Source organism: Carlito syrichta, unplaced genomic scaffold (assembly GCF_000164805.1).
Source record: "Carlito syrichta isolate Samal-C Ts95f unplaced genomic scaffold, Tarsius_syrichta-2.0.1 Scaffold315817, whole genome shotgun sequence".
NCBI lineage: Eukaryota > Metazoa > Chordata > Mammalia > Primates > Tarsiidae > Carlito > Carlito syrichta.
The window spans coordinates 67,978-88,176 of NW_007259913.1; the positions used below are offsets into that span (position 1 = coordinate 67,978).

Genomic DNA, 20,199 nt, shown 5'->3' on the forward strand with positions numbered 1-20,199 from the left:
CCCAAACAAAAAAAAAAAAAAAAAAAAAAAAGAACATGTGCTTGACTGGGTGTGGTGGCTCAAGCCTGTAACCCCAGCACTTTGGGAGGCTGAGGTGATGGGACTACAGATGCACACTACGATGGCCGGCTTATTTATTTTTTTAAATTTATTGTAGAGATGAGCTCTCACTAAGCTGCCCAGCTGGGTCTCGAACCCCTGAGCTCAGGCAATCTTCTCATCTCAGCCAGCTGACCAAAGTGCTGGGATTACAGGCCTGAGCCACCGCGCCTGGCCTTTCCACACTATTGCCAACTTTGGTTATTAATTTTTTTGTCTCTGCCAAACTGTCACTTTGATTGCTAGTGAGGTTAAATATCCTTTTATATGTTACTGATGATTTGTATTTTTTCCTTTGAGAATTTCCTGATTCTTCTGTTTTTTATTTGGTTGTTTTTTCTTATTGGTTTGGAGGAATTCTTTATATTTCAAGATTAAAAAGCCCTTAGATTTTCATACATATTGTAAATGTTTTTCCAAGTTTTATTTGACTTTGTTTCTTTTTTCTTCTTCTTGCCATATGGAAGTTTGTATTTTTATGTAATCAAATCCATGCATCTTTTTTTTCTTGGGTTCTAATTTTGGTATCATGTTTAGAAAGTCCTTCTCCATCCAGAGAGTATAAAAAGATGTAGGAAATCTAAAGATGTGTGTAACTTTGTAACAGATGTTGGATCTGACTTTTTGAATAATTTCATAAGCAGGACTCTTGTAAGGATAGGGATTAGAAGAAGAAAACCAGAGAAAATCATGCTTTGTTCTTCTTTCTCCTTCACTCTCTTTACTCCTTTTTATTCTGATAAAATTAGGTTTAAATAATGTTAAGGATTGCCATAAAAACAATAACTTAAATCACTGAAGTATGAGCAGACGGGATAAAAGAGAAACAGAGATGGGGGAAATGAATAAAACCACTAGTTTTCTGTAGTTTCACAATGTTTCATCTCTGTGTCACATAATATTGCATACCTCAACAGAACCATTAATAACAAGAACCCAGAGATGCTCTTCTACCTCCAAAGAGCCAAGCAAATTACACTACTATGATGTCTATGTTCAAAGGCAAGCTAACATGAAGAAAATAAAGCATCAAAGGTACATCAGGTTAATGCAGATTAAGAACACACTGAGGCACAATTTCCATGTAAAGTTACAGGGCTAGTCATATACTGGAGTGCTGTTATTAGTTTGCTTTCTTTTGATCATAGACTAGGCAGGATATGAAGTCAAGTCGGAGCAATTAGCAGTTCTTGTCTGTGCAGACAGGGTGATGGCTGCAAACCCAAAGACAATAAATAAATAAATGTAAGCAGTGTAGAAACGATTTACCAGTATTTTCAGTTTTTGACACAAATAGTAAAAACATAAAAGCTGTTGACAAAAGATGCCAGACTTCGTAAAATATTTAAGGTGATTTATTCTGAGTCAAATGAACTTAGGCTCCTGAGGTTCTGAGAACATATGCCCACTGTGGTTGAACTGTAGACTGGTTGTACACACTTTAGGAGGACAGAAGTTAAAGAAACCATAAGTCAATACATGTGAGATTTACACTGGTTTGGGGGCGGGTAGGGAGGAGGTCTCCAAGTGGGGCTTGTAGGTTGCAGGCAGATGCAAAGATTTCTTTCTTTTTTTTTTTTTTGAGTTGGAGTCTCACTCTGTCGCCCAGACTGGAGTGCAGTGGCTGCGCCTGGCCACCGCAGCCTCGACCTGCTGGGCTTCGGCGATCCTTCCGCCTCAGCCTTCCGAGGAGCCGGAATCACAGTCATGCACTACCACGCCCGGCTGATTTTTTGATTTATTGTAGAGATGAAGTCTCGCTGCCCAGGCGGGTCTCGAACCCGCGGGCTCAGGCAATCCACTCACCTCAGCCTCCCAAAGGCGAAGGATTACAGGCTGAGCCACCGAGCCCAGCTTATTGTTGGGATTTTAACTGGGATGATATTGAGTCTAGAAGTCATATTGGGAAGAAACGACATCTTGACCCATTCTGAGTCTTTCTTTCCAGGAATACGCAACCTTTTTCCATTTATTTAATTCTTTGATTTATTTCATCAGAGTTTTGTAGTTTTCTTCAAGTAGACTTTGTACATCTTTGCTAGGTTTATACCTAAATCTTTCATTTTGTGTGGACACTAATGTTAATAGCGCTGTGTGTTTAACTTCAAATTCAACTTGTTTATTGCTGGTATCTAGAAAAGTGATTAACTTTTATATAAAGACCTGTATCCTGCAACCTTGCTATAATTGCTCATTAGTTTCAGGAGTTTTTTGATGGATTTTTTTCAGATTTTCTACATAGGCAATCATGTCATCTACAAACAAAGGTAGTTTTGTTTCTTCCTTACTAAATCTGTATACCTTTTTTTTTGTCTTACTGCATTAGGTAGGACTTCTGGTACAATACAAAAAAGCTATTGTGAGCCAAGACTTTCTTGCGTTTTTTTTTTTTTTTTTTTTGAGTTGGAGTCTCACTCTGTCACCCAGACTGGAGTGCAGTGGCTGCTCCCGGCTACTGCAAACTCGACTTGCTGAACTCTGGCGATCCTTCCACCTCAGTCTTCCAGGTAGCTGGAACTACAGGCGTGCCCTCCCACACCTGGCTAATTTTTGATTTATTGTAGAGATGTGGTCTCGCCAAGTTGCTCCGGCGGGTCTTGAACCCGCAACTCAGGCAATCCACTCACCTCGGCCTCCCAAAACGCTGGGATTACAAAGTGCTGGGATTACAGGCTGAGCCACCGAGCAGGCCGGGAGTCAAGTTTCTTGATGTGTAAGGTGAAGACTCATAGGTGGCAGATCTCAGAGAGAATAGGTATGAGTCTTAAAAGGTGCCTGGAGTCTGAAAGTCCTCAAGAGACAGCTTTACAGGGTCATAAAATACTTTGGTTTTCCTTCTTTATCTGTTCTGTGATGTGATGCCAGAGGCAGGTTGGAAAGCAAGTCTCATTATATAGGAGTTAATAAAAAGCCTGTCTCCCCAGGCCCCTTAGTTAGGAATTCAGCAAGGTCAAGAAAAAAAGTCAGAGTTTAGTCCTCAAAGATAACACAGGAGTAATATCCAAGGAAATTATCTACTATGCTATTTAACAACCTTAAAAAATTAAGAGCTGCAGTTCAGGGGCCGTTTGGCAGAACTAGATGTGCTTGGGGCTCTTTGCCTTGGACTTCATCACTCCAGCTCCTCTCCAGCCCTCCACTGGCTACACCAGGTCAACAGGGTGGATACATACTCAGACCTGGCCTTCTTTATTCTTACCTCTACCAGAAAGAGTGTACAAGGAGTGACATACTAACAGGTCAAAACAAGACATCTAAGGGCACCACTACTTCAAGAGAAAAACGAACTGTATTAGTGATTCCATCGGGAGCAAAGGAGTCAGAACAGAGGGACCAAAGATACTAATATGCATAATAAATATGCTAAATGAAGTAAGAAAAGATGTAGAAGATAAAATAACAAAAACCATAAAAAGGTAAACAGGAAATATTCGGTATGAAAAATATGACAGTTGAAAAAGAGCAGCATAGCTGAGGTAAATAGACCAGCCAAGGGTCAAATCAGCAAGTTAGAAGGAAGTAGAAAGGAGGGAAAACACAAAACTTAAGAGATATGGAAGAATAAAGTAGAAGTGCTAACATCTGGATACTAACAGTTTCAGAAAAATTAAGTGAGATATGGAGAGGAAGAAATATTTGAAGAAATAATAGGAAAAAATTCTGAGTTAAAGATCAAAGAATTTATGTTGAAAGGACTAATAGGGTTCAAAAAGGGTGACTCTTCTTTTGGAAAAATATAAAAATTATTCAATTCCTTTCTTTGATATAAGGTTTTCTATGAGTATATGTGTGTGCTATTGGTCTTTTTAGAAAGCAGCTTTTCTTTTAAGAGACGAGGTCTAGCTATGTTGCCCAGGCTGGTCTTGAACTCCTAGGATCAAGTGGTCCTCTTGCCTTGGCCTCCCAAAGTGCCACTGCGTCTGGCAGAAATTTTTATATCTTTACATTTTTATAGTATATTCGTTTTGGTTTTTTTTGAGTTGGAGTCTCCCTCTTGTTGCCCTGGCTGGAGTACAGCGGCACGCTCAGTCACTGCAGCCTCGACCTGCTGGGTTTAGCTGATCCTTCCACCTCAGCCTTCCAAGCATTTGGATCTACAGACACATGCCACCACGCCTAGCTAGGTTTTTTTATGATTTATTGTAGAGATGAGGTTGCCCAGGCTGGTCTTGAACCTCCGGGCTCAGGCAATCCTCTTGCTTCGGCCTCCCAAAGTGCTGGGATTACAGGCTGAGCCACCATGCCTGGCCATATATTCACTTTCATGGACAAAATTATTTTGCTTGCTTGTCAAAATTTTTGAACATCAATATGATAACTAGCAATAACAACAAAGAGCCCCTCATTTTTATTTTTGTTAATCAAGAAATAAATTTTTTTTTAAATCAAGAAGTGTGCTAATTTCTCCTCCCTTCCTGTTTTGTTTAAACACAGATAAGATAGCATACATACTGAAAAACTGAATTATAATAATTTTTCATTATGTGACCAAGGGCTGAAAAATATATTCTCAGTTCATTTCAAGTACTTAAGAAAAATCCAGCCAGGCTCGGTGGCTCAGCTTGTAATCCCAGCACTTTGGGAGGCCGAGGGGAAAGGACTGCCTGAGCCCGCAGGTTCGAGACCCGCCCAGGCAACTTGGCAAGACCTCGTCTCTACAATAAATCAAAAATTAGCCAGACATGGTGGTGTGCACCTGTAGGTCCAGCTATTTGGAAGGCTGAGGCAGGAGGATCACCGGAGCCCAGCAGGTCGATGCTGCGGTGGCCGGGAGCGTGCCACTGCACTCCAGTCTGGGCGACAGAGTGAGACTCTAACTCAAAAAAAAAAAAAGAAAAAGAAAAATCCTACAAAACTTGGAAATAAGTCAGTAAGAAAAGATTACACTACTTTTAATATCAAGCCATAGCACTGTCTAAGAAGCCTACCTGTATAAGTTTATGAGGGTTGCCATGTAAAGTACCATCAAGTGGGTGGCTTAAAACAATAGAAATTTATTTTCTCAAGTTGTGGAGGCTAGAAGTCTGAAATCAAGGGGTTGGCAGGGTAGGTTCTGGAGGCTCAGAGAGGATTTGTTCCAAGCCACTATCTTAGCTCTGGTAACGACAGGCAACCCATGGTGTGCCTTGGCTTGTTGACGCGTCCCCTCCAATCTTGTCTCCATCTCCATATGGTGTTCCCCTAGTATCTCTGTGTCATCTTGTAGTCCTCTTATATGGATATCAGTCCTATTAGATTAGGGGCCCATTCTATTTCAGGAGGACCTCACCATAACAAATTACATCTGCAATGACCCTTTTTCAAAATAAGGTCACGTTCTGAGATACCGAAGGTTTGAACTTCAACATATTTTAGAAGGGGGCACAATTCAACCCAAAACACCAAGTAATGAAAAATTAATGTTGTTTGATCTCATATTTACTATTAATTAAAGCAAATACCCTGATTATAATACTGTGAAGTGAGATGTTAACTTGTAGATAACTGATAAAATGCAAATGTATTTCTCTCATAAAGATGCAAAGATTTCTGTTCAGTAGAAAAAACAGCCTTAGTAGTTGGTTTTATTATCCTGTAAAACATTATCCAATTTTGTATCTAATTTAGTAAACTTCTTGCTTTGTTTTCGCGCACATGTATATGTAGATAAACAGATTTCAGTTTCTTGAATACTTTTTTCAACTAGTTTTGCATTCCTGCTGGTTTTCTTATTAATGAGTTATTTAAAACTTTGGCACATGTTTACTATTTGTGTAAGAATTATGTTTTTAACATTTTTAGAATAATGCTTTCACACATTAAAAGAGTAGAGCAAAAGGGTAGTTTTCACACAAACTGACTGCCACAAAGTTAATATAGCAAATAATTCAGTAAATGTAAAAAGTATGAACCTTCTCTTTCAATCAAGAAAGAAAATAATCAGCTTTTCATTGCTTCTAATGATAGACTCTCAACATTAGGCCACCTCCCTTCTGTTAGCCCAGCTTCCCACCAGCTCTTGAGTTAAGGACCTAAGTTCCTACTACTGCCCAGTTATGCTTTAAGTTTCAAGCAACACATTAGTCACTTTGAAATAGTCCTCATATAACGCCTGCAAGTGGTTACTTTCACCTCCCATTTTACAGTTCGGAGAACTAAGGCTCCAGGTCAGAAGGAGTGGTAAAGCTGGAATTTTAATTCGTGTTGGAGGCCCTCACTACACTTACTGCCTTATGGAAAAGCCAATGAAAGGCACAGGTGTCCTGAACAAGGTTAGCTTGGCTGTAGGGAAGGAGAGTAAATACAAATTGGCAGAAAGGAATGAGTTATCCAGAAGAATGGGAGTACTGTAGTTTAGAAGAGTGATTTCTAACTGCTGGTTGTAACCCATGAATGATTACAAAATCAGTTTAGGAGGATGTGATTAGTATTTTTTAAATAAAATAAGACGAAATAGAATAAAATAAAATAGAAAATACCAAAGTGTACTGCACACAGTATTGTTATACGTAAGTGTGGTTTGTGTACTGGAGTTATGATATAACATGTAAGAATATTGTGAGTCTTGATCAAAAAGTTTTAAGCTTTTGAAAACATGGAGATGAGTGTAGATGGAAGACTAATGGGAGCTGACCAGAGCAGCACCATTTTGTTCTGAATGTCATTTTCTAGCTGCTTGACCACAGAGTGTACTTGTGATGCTGCAGACAAAATTGATGCCATTTATGAAAAGACTGTGCTGATGACTGAACTTTTACCAAATCCCCAAATCAAGGATTTTTATCTAAAACAAGTGCTCTAAGTCAGATGTGGTGGCTCACGCCTATAATTCCAGAAATTTGGGAAACCGAGGTGAGACGAATACCCGAACCCAGGATTCAAGAATAGCCTGGGCAACATAGCAAGGGTTCGTTCGTCTCTACAAAAAATAAAAAAATTAGCTGGGAGTGACTGCACCCACCTCTAGCCCTAGCTACTGGGGTGGGGGTGGGAGCGTGAGGCAGAAGGATCACCTGAGCCCACGAGGTCAAGAATGCAGTGAGCCATGATCACGCCACTGCACTCCAGCCTGGGCAATGGAGTGAGACCCTGACAAAAGAAAAGAAAAAGAAAGAAACTCTTACTCTAACTAATTAACTATTATGGGAATCCTTTCCCACCAATCAAAAATGCCAGGTTATAAATGAACTAATAAGCACTAACTTCCTCATATTTCTTTAAAAAGTCCTTATCCCAAAATAGCTAGTTAGGACATGATTTCTTTCTTTCTTTCTTCCTTTTTTTTTTTTTTTTGAGTTGGAGTCTCACTCTGTCACCCAGGCTGGAGTGCTGTAGCATGCTCACAGCACCCCAGTGTCAACCTGCTGGGTTCCCGCGATCCCTCCACCTCAGCTTTCCAAGTAGCTGGAACTACAGGTGCAGGCTACCACATCCAGCTATTTTTTTTTTTGAGTTGGAGTCGCATGCTGTCACTCAGACTGGAGTGCAGTGGCATGCTCCCGGCCACGGCAACCTCGACCTGGTGGGCTCTGGCGATCCTTCTGTCTCAGCCTTCCAAGTAGCCAGAACTATAGGTACGCTCTACCACATCTGGCTAATTTTTGATTTATTGTAGAGATGAGGTCTCACCAAGTTGCCTGGGTGGGTCTCGAACCTGCGGGCTCAGGCAATACACTCGCCTCGGCCTTCCCAAGTGCTGGGATTACAGGCTAAGCCACTGAGCCTGGCCAGGACATGATTTCATAATTTCAGATGCATCCAGAAACTATGCTCCTTGACTGAGAGGACAATAATAGACTTAGGTTAAGAACATGCTATTGAGAGACCCAAGAAATCAAGAAACTTAAAAAGCCATACTTCCTGTAAAAGTAGTGTTTAGTTCACTATATTTCATATATCCCTATCTCATGTTTACTATATGTTTTGTGTATTCCTACCTCATGTTCATTGTACTTTATGAAATCTTAGTACTTTAAATCCTACCTCAGACCCCGTAGAATTAGGCATATGTCGTGACTGATTGTGTAGTTATATAAAATGTTTTAAGTGGTGTTTGTATTTAGAACTCTTAGGTTAAGCATTGTCAGTCCTATTTGCCATACTGACTCCTGCTTTTACAACGGGATGTAAAAGTTAAAGCGATAAGTTCCTTTCAGACATACCTTTCCTATCAGTAGACTCTGAGGCACTAGCTGCTCTCTAGGTGGGCTTTATATTGATTTAAATCACCTGCTTCCATGCCAGTGTTAATTTACACGCAGTGGCTATGTAAACCTGAAGGGATCAAAGACTTTTACAAAAACCGCCTTGCTATAAGACGTTTGTGATATTTTATAAATTCCCAGAATTAGTACTATATGAATTTCTACCCCACATTCACTGTATGTGTTTGCAGCATTCATATTTAAAACTTCGTTAAGTTTGGCTTTTGTTGTCCCATAATGACCATGTTATGTTATGTAAATGTTAAGCAAACAAGCTTTCCTAAGCACACCTTGGGGTGGATCAGCAAACTTAAAGAGCTAATGTAACCCTTTACCTGCCTGCTCAGGTTACTTTATACGCTGACTGTATGGACCTAACTTATCTGACATTCCACTCTGCCCGTTGAGTGGGTTTCTGTCAATCACGGGCAGTCAGGTTACAGCCACGAAAGGCACCAACCAATACCAAGTGTTCCCGTACTCATTAGGAGAAATTACCCAATCATGTAAAATCAAGTTTAAAGTTCTTTCCCCTCCCTCTGTAATTGTGCATAAAAACTGCTTGCCATTGTGGATCGGGGCTCTGGTCCATGAAGCCTCTATGGGCTTCATGCGTGAGCCCAGACTCGAGTTTGAATAAAGACCCTCGTGTGTTTGCATCGGAGCTGGCTCTTTGTGGTCTCTCTCTCTCTCTCTGATTAGAGTCTCGGGTTTAACATTGACTTGTTATTCTAAAACCACCAAGACACCATTTTGCTTGCATTTTCATTTTCTATGAGACTCTTCGGTTGATACAAGAAGAGACTGAGACAATCACAGAAGATTTTTTAGAAACTATTACATATGGACATTTTGGTTATCTGAGGGGAAAGAGAACCCTGATGCTTTATAATATTTTAACATGATTACCAATTCTATCATACATCATTGTTCCAAAAATCTAAAACCATATCTATACAGTAAAATGCAATATGCTTGCCTTAGTTACATACACTCTTACCTCACTTATATTTGAATCTGTTATCCGTCCCTGCATGCTCATTATTTTAATCAGTCTATCTTTTATGTTGGGAGGCAAAGGCTTAATGTCTGTGATGTATCTGGAAATATTCTTCATGAAGCACCAAAGGCATCTGAAACACAAATAGAATATAGTAAATTACACTGTTTCTGTACTGATTCCCAACTTAATGCTGTTTGTCAGCATGTAGCCCCCTTCTTCAAAAGTGCATACATCTTATATTAATGCTATATTAAGTTCAGTTTGGTAATATTCAAAAGCCTAGTCTGTGTTAAGTTATGGACAGGATGCTCTTTCTCTACATTTTTTCTCAGCATTCCTCACTTATCAAAATGCATTTAAAATGACCAAAAAGGGTGTGTTTCCTAAGTCAATCTCTCTAATTTCTAAGCCACAGTTAACACCAAGATTTCAGTCACATATTCCTAAACAAACATTAAACTGGGTCATGCTAATTGAAGAATTTTATTTGTTAATCCAGAAAAATTTTCACTACTTTTATTTTATTCTATTTCAAAGATGTGGGGTACAATTCAGGATTAGGTATACAAGTGTATTTTCACTACTTTTCTTTAAAATTATGTGGGTCGAAAACCCAAGAGAATTTGTCAAAAACCGCCTTTAAAAAAAATTTTAAAATTATGTGGGTAATAAAGTCACTAGAAAAAGAACTATAACCACAAAGATTGCTCAAATAGTACAAATCATTAAGATACCATACTCAGTGCTGGGATTGTATATGCATGAAGTGGAGTTACTGGAGCAGTCAACAACCACAACCCGTATGACCAACATTATCTCAATCTGTGGCTGAAACTCTAGCCACTGGAAAAACTCATACTTTAAACAGACAAATAATATGTCTTCTTTAATTTGTCTACAAATATCCCCACATATACTGCAACCCTAACCCTAACCCTAACCCAAAGTGCTAGGATTACAGGCTGAGCCACCAGCCCAGTTGGGCCCCATTCCAATATGTGGAAGGTGAATAATAAATTAACTTCTAAAAAAATAAAATAAAATAAAAGAGAGAGACACAGAACACAAAAATTCGTGTTTGCAAATAAACATCTGCAAGAATATAGTAACAGCTGATCTGGGCAAAGGCATCAAAACAAACCAATGATTATGGAAGAAGACAATGCAAACAACCCCAGAAATGTGGCAGAATGTGGCAAATGCTCAAATATATTTCTTGTATGATTGAGTGAATGAACGTAGAAACACATGAATAACTGCTTTGGAGTCAGCAGTTGGCCCCATGGCAATCACTTGGGATGACAGATTGTCTCTTACTAACCCTGTGGCAGAAAAGGGGCTGGTAGCAGTTAAAGGTATTTCTATTTGAAAGTCAAGCAGCAAGCTTTAAAGACCCGCCAGGCCGGTCTTGTTTGAAAAAAGCCAAATGGCCAGAGACTGAAGGCTCTCATGGAAATACAGAAGAAAGAGTACCTAATTCACAACTGCTCTCCTTATCAGTTATATCCCCGGCTCACCCACATTTCCTGAGAGACCTTTTGTTCTTTGAAAAATCTGATGTTTCTGAACTCAATCTTGTAAATTCCAAAGAAGATGTGTAATCACTCAATACGATCCCCTCCCTTACACCTCAATGAAGGTATAAGACTCCGCTTCTGCCCTTCTGGGGGGCTTGACCTGGATGTGTTAGCCTGTTGAGCCCGCCGGCGTAATAAAGTTGCCACTTCCTATAATAGTCTCGGTGTCACGCCCTCTCTATTTTTCCTGCTACAGAACAAGATACTTGAGGGCAGATAACTTGTACTAATGTGTGTGCTATATATTTCCACCAGCTCAAAGATCCCATCTGGAACAAATATAAACTAGAAGGGTCTTCAAGCTTGATAATTTATTACGTGAATAGAAAGAAGTCACTGTACCATCAACACTATGCAGTTTTATTAATCATTCAAGTCTAGTAGCATCTGGTAAGATTAGGACAGAATTGAAATAGAAAAGTGAACAGAGCCGGGATCGGTGGCTCAGCCTGTAATCCCAGCACCTTGGGAGGCTGAGGCGAGTGGATTGCCTGAGCCCACAGATTCGAGACCAGCATGGGCTACTTGGCGAGACCATGTCTCAACAACAAATAAAAAATTAGCCCAGCGTGGTAGCTTGCACCTGTATTTACGGCTACTAGGAAGACTGAGGCAGAAGGATCGCTGGAGCCAAGCAATGCTGGGATGGCCCTGAGCCTGCCACTGCACTCCAGCCTGGGCAATGGAGTGACTCCAACTCAAAAAAAAGAAAAGAAAAGAAAAGTGAACATATATTCAGCATCATTTCAGAAGAAACAACTGTATGCTCTTTCACAAGTATGTTTCCACTGGGCCAATTCAATACTAGCTATGAACCCAGTATACCAAGTGTCCTAAAGTAGAAAAGATATAGTAAGAAAAATAGCTACATTAGAAAGACTAACACTTTTAAAAAAAACACTTTTAGTTTCTGCCATTTACCCCCCAAAACATTTTACATTCTGGATCTACCTATACTGTTCTGCATCAGCTTCTAGAATATTTGTCAGGAGAGAAAAAATAAAATAACACTGGCCATTACAGTGGATATTTAGGAAGAGGAGGGGGAAAAACCTGTTCTCAGAACAAATTAGTCAGCTTCAGTCTCATCAGCAGAATCTTTGGATTCTTTGTTCTTTTGCATTTCTTCGCTTAGCCTTCTCTCGCAAATATTCCAATTCAGAAGACACTTGTGCCTATCACTTCTCTGTGTTAGCTTCCATCTTGTGGGTCAGTTTCTCCTCTGGAATTTTAATGAAGTTCTTCTATTGCTTTCTGAAGCGCTTCTTTCTTGTGGCTCACATTTCTCAGTAAACCGCTCAAAGGCCTCAGATTCATGGGACTTGAGTCTTCTGCAACTTCTGATTTTCCTCTAGGAAAAGATCCTTCTTTGGAGTGGAAAGGGGGAATTTGGGGACCAATTCTTTTTTTTTTTTTTTTTGAGTTGGAGTATCACTCTGTCACTCAGGCTGGAGTGCAGTGGCACATTCACGGCCAGCCCAGTGTCAACCTGCTGGGCTTCAGAGATCCTTCTGCCTCAGCCTTCCAAGTAGCTGGAACTACAGGCGCACCACAATGCCTAGCTAATTTTTAAAAATTTATTGTAGAGATGAGCTCTCGCCAAATTGCTTGGGCTGGTCTTGAACCTGTGGGCTCGGACAATCCACTCGCTTCAGCATCCTAAAGGCTGAGCCACTGAGCCCAGCCAAAGATGGATTCTTTTAATGGAGCACTGAGAAATCAGTCCAAAGCCTGGTCTGAGGTATGCCTCTCCAGTGCTTTCAGCTGGCTATCAGAAGAAACTACGGGTAAATAAAAGATAAAAGACAAAAGACTGGCAGTGTATTCTACACAACCCACTGCACTCCACTGCATGGCCACTGCACAGCCACTGCACTCCAGTCTGAGTGACAGAGTGAGACTCCAACTCAAAAAAAAAAAAGCCACTTTCAGTTGTCGCCACTGCTCTGTCCTGCTCTCCAGGTGTCTTGCGTTGTCTCTGCTGCAGCCTCTGTCGCCCTCTCTGCTGCAGCCTCTGTTGCCCTGTGACTTTCAGGTCCTGGGAGTCCATGGGGAGGATGCCGGGACACCTGGAAGGCGGGTGATGGAGTCTCACTGTTGCCCAGGCTGAACGGAAATGGCACACTCATGGCGTCTGTAGCCTGGACATGCTGAGATCAGGCAACCTTACCACCTTAGTCTTCCAGGAAGCTGGAACCATAGTTGGAGTCTCACTCTTGTTGCCCAGACTGGAATGCAGTAGGACATTCATGGCCACTGCAGTCTCAACCTGCTGGGCTGAAGTGATCCTTCCCCTTCAGCCTTTCAAGAACCTGGAACTACAGACACACGGATCCATGCCCAAACCTTAAGAAACTGAGAAGCTTCTACAAAGCCAAAGAAACCATCAAGAGAGCAGGGAGGCAGCCCACAGACTGGAAAAAAAATATTTGCCAACTTTATGTCTGACAAAGCCCTAACATCTAGGATCTACAACGAACTCAAATGTGCTGAAAAGAAAAAACAAACAACCCCATTACAAAGTGGGCAAAGATATAAATAGGCAGTTCACAAAAGAAGACATACGAGCAGCCAACAGACACATGAAAAAAATGTTCAGCCTCACAAGTCATCAAGGAGATGCCAATTAAAACCACACTGTGATACCACCTAACTCCAGTCAGAATGGCTATCATCAATAACTCAAATAAGCTGGGCTCAGTGGCTCAGCCTGTAATCCCGCACCTTGGGAGGCTGAGGTGAGTGGATTGCCTGAGCCTGCGGGTTCGAGACCCACCTGGGCAACTTGGTGAGACCTCATCTCTACAATAAATCAAAAATTAGCCGGGCATGGTAGCACGTGCCTGCAGTTCCAGCTACTTGGAAGGCTGAGGTGGAAGGATCACTTGAGTCTAGCAGGTCAAGGCTGCAGTAGCCGTGAGCGTGCCTCTGCACTCCAGTCTGGGCAACAGAGTGAGACTCCAACTCAAAAAAAAAAAAACAAAAAAGAAAGAAAGAAAGGTATAGGCCCAGCTACTTGGGAGGCTGAGGCAGGAGGATCACTTGAGTCTAGCAGTTTGAAGCTGCAGTGAGCTGTGATTATGCTATTGAACTCCAGCGTGGATGATAGAGTGCGATCCTGTCTCTAAACAAAACCAAAAAACCCAAAACCACTGACAAATCCAAGGTCACAACGATTTACATCTGTGTTGTCTTCTAAGACTTTTATAGTTTTAGCCCTTACATTTAGGCCCTCTTGGAGTTTTCAGTTAATCTTTTTTTTCTTTTTGAGTTGGAGTCTCACTCTGTTGCCCAGGCTGGAGTGCAGTTAGCATGCTCACGGCCACTGCAACCTCGACCTAATGGACTCAGGTGATCCTTCCGCTTCAGTCGACAAAGTAGCTGGAACTACAGGCATGTGCCACCATGCCTGGCTATCAGTTAAATTTTATATATGGTATAAAGTGGGGTCAAAAGCTTTTCTTTTGAATGTGGACATCCACTTATCACAGAACAAATAGATTAAAAGACTATTATTTCTCTCACTGAAATGTTTGGCATTCTTGTTGAAAATCAGTTAATCATAAATGTGTCTATTCCTGAATCCCCAATTTTATTCCATTGGTCTAAATGTGTATTCTTATGCTAGCACCACATTGTCTTGATTATTCTATCTTTGTAGTTAAGTTTTGAAATAGAGTCCTCCAACTTTGTTCTTCTTCAAGATCGTATTTGGCTGTTCTAGGTCTACTGCATTTACATAAGAATTTTATTTTATTTTTTATATTTTTTGTTTTTTTTTTGAGTTGGAGTCTCACTCTGTCACACAGACTGGAGTGCAGTGGCCGCTCCCGGCCACTGCAGCCTCGACCCACTGGGCACCAGCGATCCTTCCACCTCATCCTTCCGAGTAGCCGGAATTACAGGTGCACACTACCACATCCGGCTAATTTTATTTTTATTTTTATTGTAGAGATGAGGTCTTGCCTGTCCAGGCGGGTCTCAAACCCGCGGGCTCAGGCAATCCACTCACCTCAGCCTCCCGAAGCGTGGGATTACAGGCTGAGCCACCAAGCCCGTTTTACATAATAATTTTAAGACTAGCTTGTTAGTTTCTAAAAAAGTCAGTTGGGATTCTGATAGAATTATGTTAAGTCTGTAGGATCAATTTACAGATTATTGCCATCTGTTATGGGCTGAACCGAGTCCCCTCAGAATTCATATGTTGATGTTCTCAACGCCACTACCTCAGATTGTGACTGTATTTGGAGAGATGTAATTTAAAGATGTGATTAAATCTAAAATGAGGCCATTAGGGCAGGCCCTACTCCAATCTGACTTTATAAAAAGAGGTGATTTGGATACAGAAAGACACTAAAGATGTGTGGGAACAGAAGAAAGACCATATGAGGGCACAATAAGAAGGTTGCCATTTGCAAGTCAAGAAGAAAGGCCTTAGCAGAAACCAAAGCTGCTATTCATTATTCATTGTATTCATATGGTATATTATATTCATTGATTTTCATATGTTGAACCAACCTTGCACTTGCATTCCTGGGATAAACCTACTTAGTATAAGAATAGTACTGGCCTCATAAAGAGTATAGAAATGTTCCCTCCTCTTGTATTTTTTGGAAAAGTTTGTGAGGAACTGGTATATATTTTCTTCTTTAAATGTTTGGTACAATCCATTAGTAAAGCCACCTTTGGTCCTGAGCTTTTCTTTGTGGGGAGCTGATTACTAATTCAATCTCTTTACTTGTCATAGGTTTATTCAGGTTTTCCTTTTCTTTTTTTGACTTTTGTGTAGAGACAAGGTCTCTCTATGTTGCCTAGTCTGGTCTCAAACTCCTAGGCTCAAGCAGTCTTCCTGCCATGGCCTCCCAAAATTCTTACAGGAATGAGCCACCATGCTAAGCCAGTTTATTCAGATTTTCTATTTCTTCCTGAGTAGTCTTGGCAATTGGTGTCTTTCTAGGATTGTGTCCATTTCATTTATCTAATTTATTCACATATAATTGTTCATAGTATTCCCTATAAGGGAAACATAAATCCCTTTATTTGTAGGGTTGGTACTAATGTCTCCTCTTTCATTCTTGATTTACTAATTTGAGTGTTCTCATTTTCTGGGAAATTTAGTTAAATGTTTGTCCATTTTGTTGATTTTTTTTTCTTCAAAGAATCAAGTTTTGGTTTCACTGATTTTTCTCTTTTATTTTTGTTCTCTATTACATTAGTTTCAGCTTCAATATTTATCATTTTAATTTCTACTCTAACACTTATCTTTTTTTTTTTTTTTTTTTTGAGTTGAAGTCTTACTCTGTCACCCAGACTGGAGTGCAGTGGCCAACCTGCTGGACTCTGGTGATCCTTCCGCCTTAGCCTTCCAACTAACTGGAACTACAGGCGCGTGCTACCACACCCAGCTAATTTTTGATTTATTGTAGAGATGAGGTCTTGCTAAGTTGGCCAGGTGGGTCTCGAACCTGTGGGTTCAGGCAATTCACTCACCTCCAAAAGCGCTGGGATTACAGACTGAGCCACCTTACTGGGCTTAACCAAAGTTTTTATCTGGAAGTTTTCAGAAAGTTGCATCATGATTTGCAGAAGAAACATCCCAAGTTGTGGCAAATAGGTGACTGGTTCTTCCACCATGACAGCGCACTGCTCACACCATGCTGAGTGTTCAGCAGTTTTTGACCAAAAATGACATGATCCCCATGCCCCACCGTCTATATATCACCCAGTCTCACATTGAGCAACTTTTTTTGTTTCCCCAGATGAAAAATGTCCTCAATGAAAAACATTTGGCTGGCCAGGCTTGGTGGCTCAGCCTGTAATCCCGCGCTTTGGGAGGCTGAGGTGAGTGGATTGCCTGAGCTTGCGTGTTCGAGACTTGCCTGGGCAACTTGGCGAGACCTCCTCTCTACAATAAAATTTTTAAAAAGCCAGGCATGGTAGCGCATGCCTGTAGTTCCAGCTACTTGGAAGGCTGAGGTGGAAGGATTGCCAGAGCCCAGCAGGTTGAGGCTACGGTGGCCGGGAGCGTGCCACTGCACTCTGGGTGACAGAGTGAGAATCTGACTCAAAAAAAAAAAAGAGTCATTAGGAGACTCAACAGATTTGAACTGGCAGGAGAAAAAATTCATGAACATGAAGATAAATTGATAGAGAATATGTAATCCAAAGAAGAGAGAGAAAATAGGGTAAAGAAAGCTGAACAGAAACTCAGAGGAGTATGGGACACCAATTAACTATGTTAACATGTAATGGAAATACCAGAATAAAAAGAGAAAAAAAGGAGCAGAGAAAATATTTGAAGAAATAATTATCGAGAATTTTCTGAATGTAATAAGAAACATTAATCTACACATCAGAGAAGCTTTATGATTTTTTTTTAGCAGCAAGTAGCATAAATATACAGGGATAAACACATAGAAATATCATAGTAAAGCCGGGCTCCGTGGTTCAGCCTGTAATCCCATCCCTTTGGGAGGCTGAGGTGAGTGGATTGCCTGAGCCCGTGGGTTCGAGACCCACCTGGGTGAGACCTCATCTCTACAATAAATCAAAAATTAGCCGGGCATGGTAGCACACGCCTGTAATTCCGGCTACTCAGAAGGCTGAGGCAGAAGGATCGCTGGAGCCCAGCAGGTTGAGGCTGCGGTGGCCGGGAGCGGCCACTGCACTCTAGTCTGGGCGACAGAGTAAGACTCCAACTCAAAAAAAGAAAGAAAGAAAGAAAGAAAGAAATATCATAGTAAGAATACAGAAACCAAAGATGAAAAAATCTTGAAAGCAACAAGAGAAATGTATAAGGGAACTTCAGTAACATTATAGTCAACTTCTTATGAGAAATAATTGAGGCCAGAAAGTAGTGGGATGACATATTCAAACTGCTGAAAGAAAAACCTCAAAGAATATAGCTCAAAAAACTGTCTTGCAAAAATAAAGGTGAAATAAAGACATTTTCAGATAAAGAAAAACATAATTTTTCCTTCCAGAATGACTTTAACAAGAAATACTAGACAAAGTTTTCAGGCTGTAGTAAGTGACCTCCAATTGTAATTCAATCCAAATGAAAAAAGGGAGTGCTTCTAAAGTAATGTAATTATTTTTTTAAAAACAGTACATATGCCTATTGATTTTTCTTTTAAATGATTTTTAAAGCAATTGTATAAAACAATGTGTTTATCACTACAGTTTTTTTGACTTGGAGTCTCACTTTCGCCCAGGCTGTGGTGCTGAGGCACATTCACAGCCACCCCAGTGTCACCCTGTTGGGCTCAGGCGATCCTTCCACCTCAGCCTTCCAAGTAGCCAGAACTACAGGCACACACCACCATGCCGAACCAATTTTTGATTTATTGTAGAGATGAGGTCTCGCCAAATTGCCAGACTGGTCTTGAACCGGTGGGCTCAGGCAATCCACTCACCTCAGCCTCCCAAAGTGCTGGGATTACAGGCTGAGCCACCAGGCCCGGCCTGTAATTGTAATTTTGAACCCAGAACACAGGAATGTGATATATTTGCCAATAACAGTGCAAAGGACCTAAATAGGAAGAAAGCTGTATTGGAGTAAGAAAATAACACCAGGTGCTAATGCATAGCCACATGAACAAATGAAGATAACCAAACATTTGAAATGACTAATATAACAAGAACTATAAGTCTATACTTCTTTTTTCTCTCAGTTTTTTTTTTTTTTTTTCATTCTTGAGTATAGTTCTCATTCTGTCGCCTAGACCGGAGTGGGCAGTGGCCCATCCATGGCTTACCACAGCCTCAACCTCCAGGGTTCAGGTGATCCTCCTGACTCAGCCTTCTGAGTAGCTGGAACCACAGGTGTACACCACCATGCTCAGATAATTTCTTTTTCTTTCTTTTTTTTTTTGTAGAAACAAGGTCTCATTATGTTGCATAGGCTGGTCTTGAACTTCTAAGTTCAAGCAATTCTTCTGCCTCGGCCTCCCAGTATGCTGGGATTACTGGCATGAGCCACCATGCCCAGCTATCAGCTTCTTTAAAATCGCTGGGCATGGTGGCTCAAGTCTGTAATCTCAGCACTTTGGTAGGCTGAGGTGAGAGGATTGCCTGAGACCAGAGGTTCGAGATCAACCTGGGCAACTTGGCGAGACCTCGTCTCTACAATAAATCAAAAAATAAGCCAGGTGTGGTGATACGCGCCTGTAATTCCAGCTACTTGGAAGGCTGAGGTGAAAGGATTGGCTGAGCCCAGGGGGTCGAGCTGCAGTGGCCGTGAGAGTGCCACTGCACTTCAGCCTGGGCGACAGAGTGAGGCTCCAACTCAAAAAAAAAAAGATAAAATCAGACTGATACGTGTAGTTAAAATAGTACTAGAGGAAATTGGTAGCTATAAATGTCTATATTAAGACATAAGATCTGGGCCAGGCATGGTGGCTCACACTTGTAATTCTAGCACTTTGGGAGGCAGAGGAGAGAGGATTGCATGAGCCCACGGGTTGGAGACCAGCCTGGGCAAACTGGCGAGACTTCTCTCTGCAATAAAAAAATTAGCAGTACATGGTGGCACATGCCTATGGTTCCAGTTACTTGGAAGAATAGAGTGGAAGGATCACCTGAGCCCAGCATGCCACTGCACTCCAGCCTAGGCAACAGAGTGAGACTCCAACTCAAAAAAAAAAAAGAGAATAAAACAGTAAGAAATAGGATTTGAGGCTGGGCTTAATGGCTCAGCCTGTAATCCCGTGCCTTGGGAGGCCAAGGTGAGTGAATTGCCTGAGCCCGCGGGTTCGAGACCTGCCTGGGCAACTTGGCGAGACCTCATCTCCACAATGGAAAAAAAAAAAATCAGCTGGGTGTGGTAGCGCGCACCTGTAGTTCCAGCTACTTGGAAGGCTGAGGCAGAAGAATCACTGGAGCCCAGCAGGTCGAGGCTGTAGTCGCCGGGAGCATGCCACTGCACTCCAGTTTGGAAGACAGAATGAGACTTCAGCTCAAAAAAAAAAAAAAAAGAAAAGAAAGAAGATCTGAAATATGCAAGGGGTGACATAAGGGGGAAAAAAAAACGGAGCCGGGCTCGGTGGCTCAGCCTGTACTCCTGCGCCTTTGGGAGGCTGGAGTGAGTGGATTGCCTGAGCCCGCGGGTTCGAGACCCGCCTGGGCAGCGAGACCTCATCTCTATAATAAATCAAAAAATCAGCCGGGTATGGTAGCGCATGCCTGTAATTCCGGATACTCGGAAGGCTGAGACGGAAGGATTGCCGGAGCCCAGCACGTCGAGGCTGCGGTGGCCGGGAGCGGCCACTGCACTCGAGTCTGGGCGACAGAGTGAGACTCCAACTCAAAACAAAACACAACAACAAAAAGAAAGCAT

At 41.4% G+C, this 20,199-nt stretch overlaps 1 protein-coding gene across 1 annotated transcript in view; it reads right to left on the reverse strand.

Annotated features, from left to right (window-relative positions):
- Positions 1 to 20,199, reverse strand: part of AMN1 (antagonist of mitotic exit network 1 homolog) — an 81,942-nt gene that overhangs the window by 50,467 nt on the left and 11,276 nt on the right. The window contains exon 2 of the mRNA XM_008073303.1: positions 9,283 to 9,415. Coding sequence (XP_008071494.1) covers positions 9,283 to 9,415 — 133 coding nt within the window. The remainder of the gene's footprint in view (positions 1 to 9,282; positions 9,416 to 20,199) is intronic.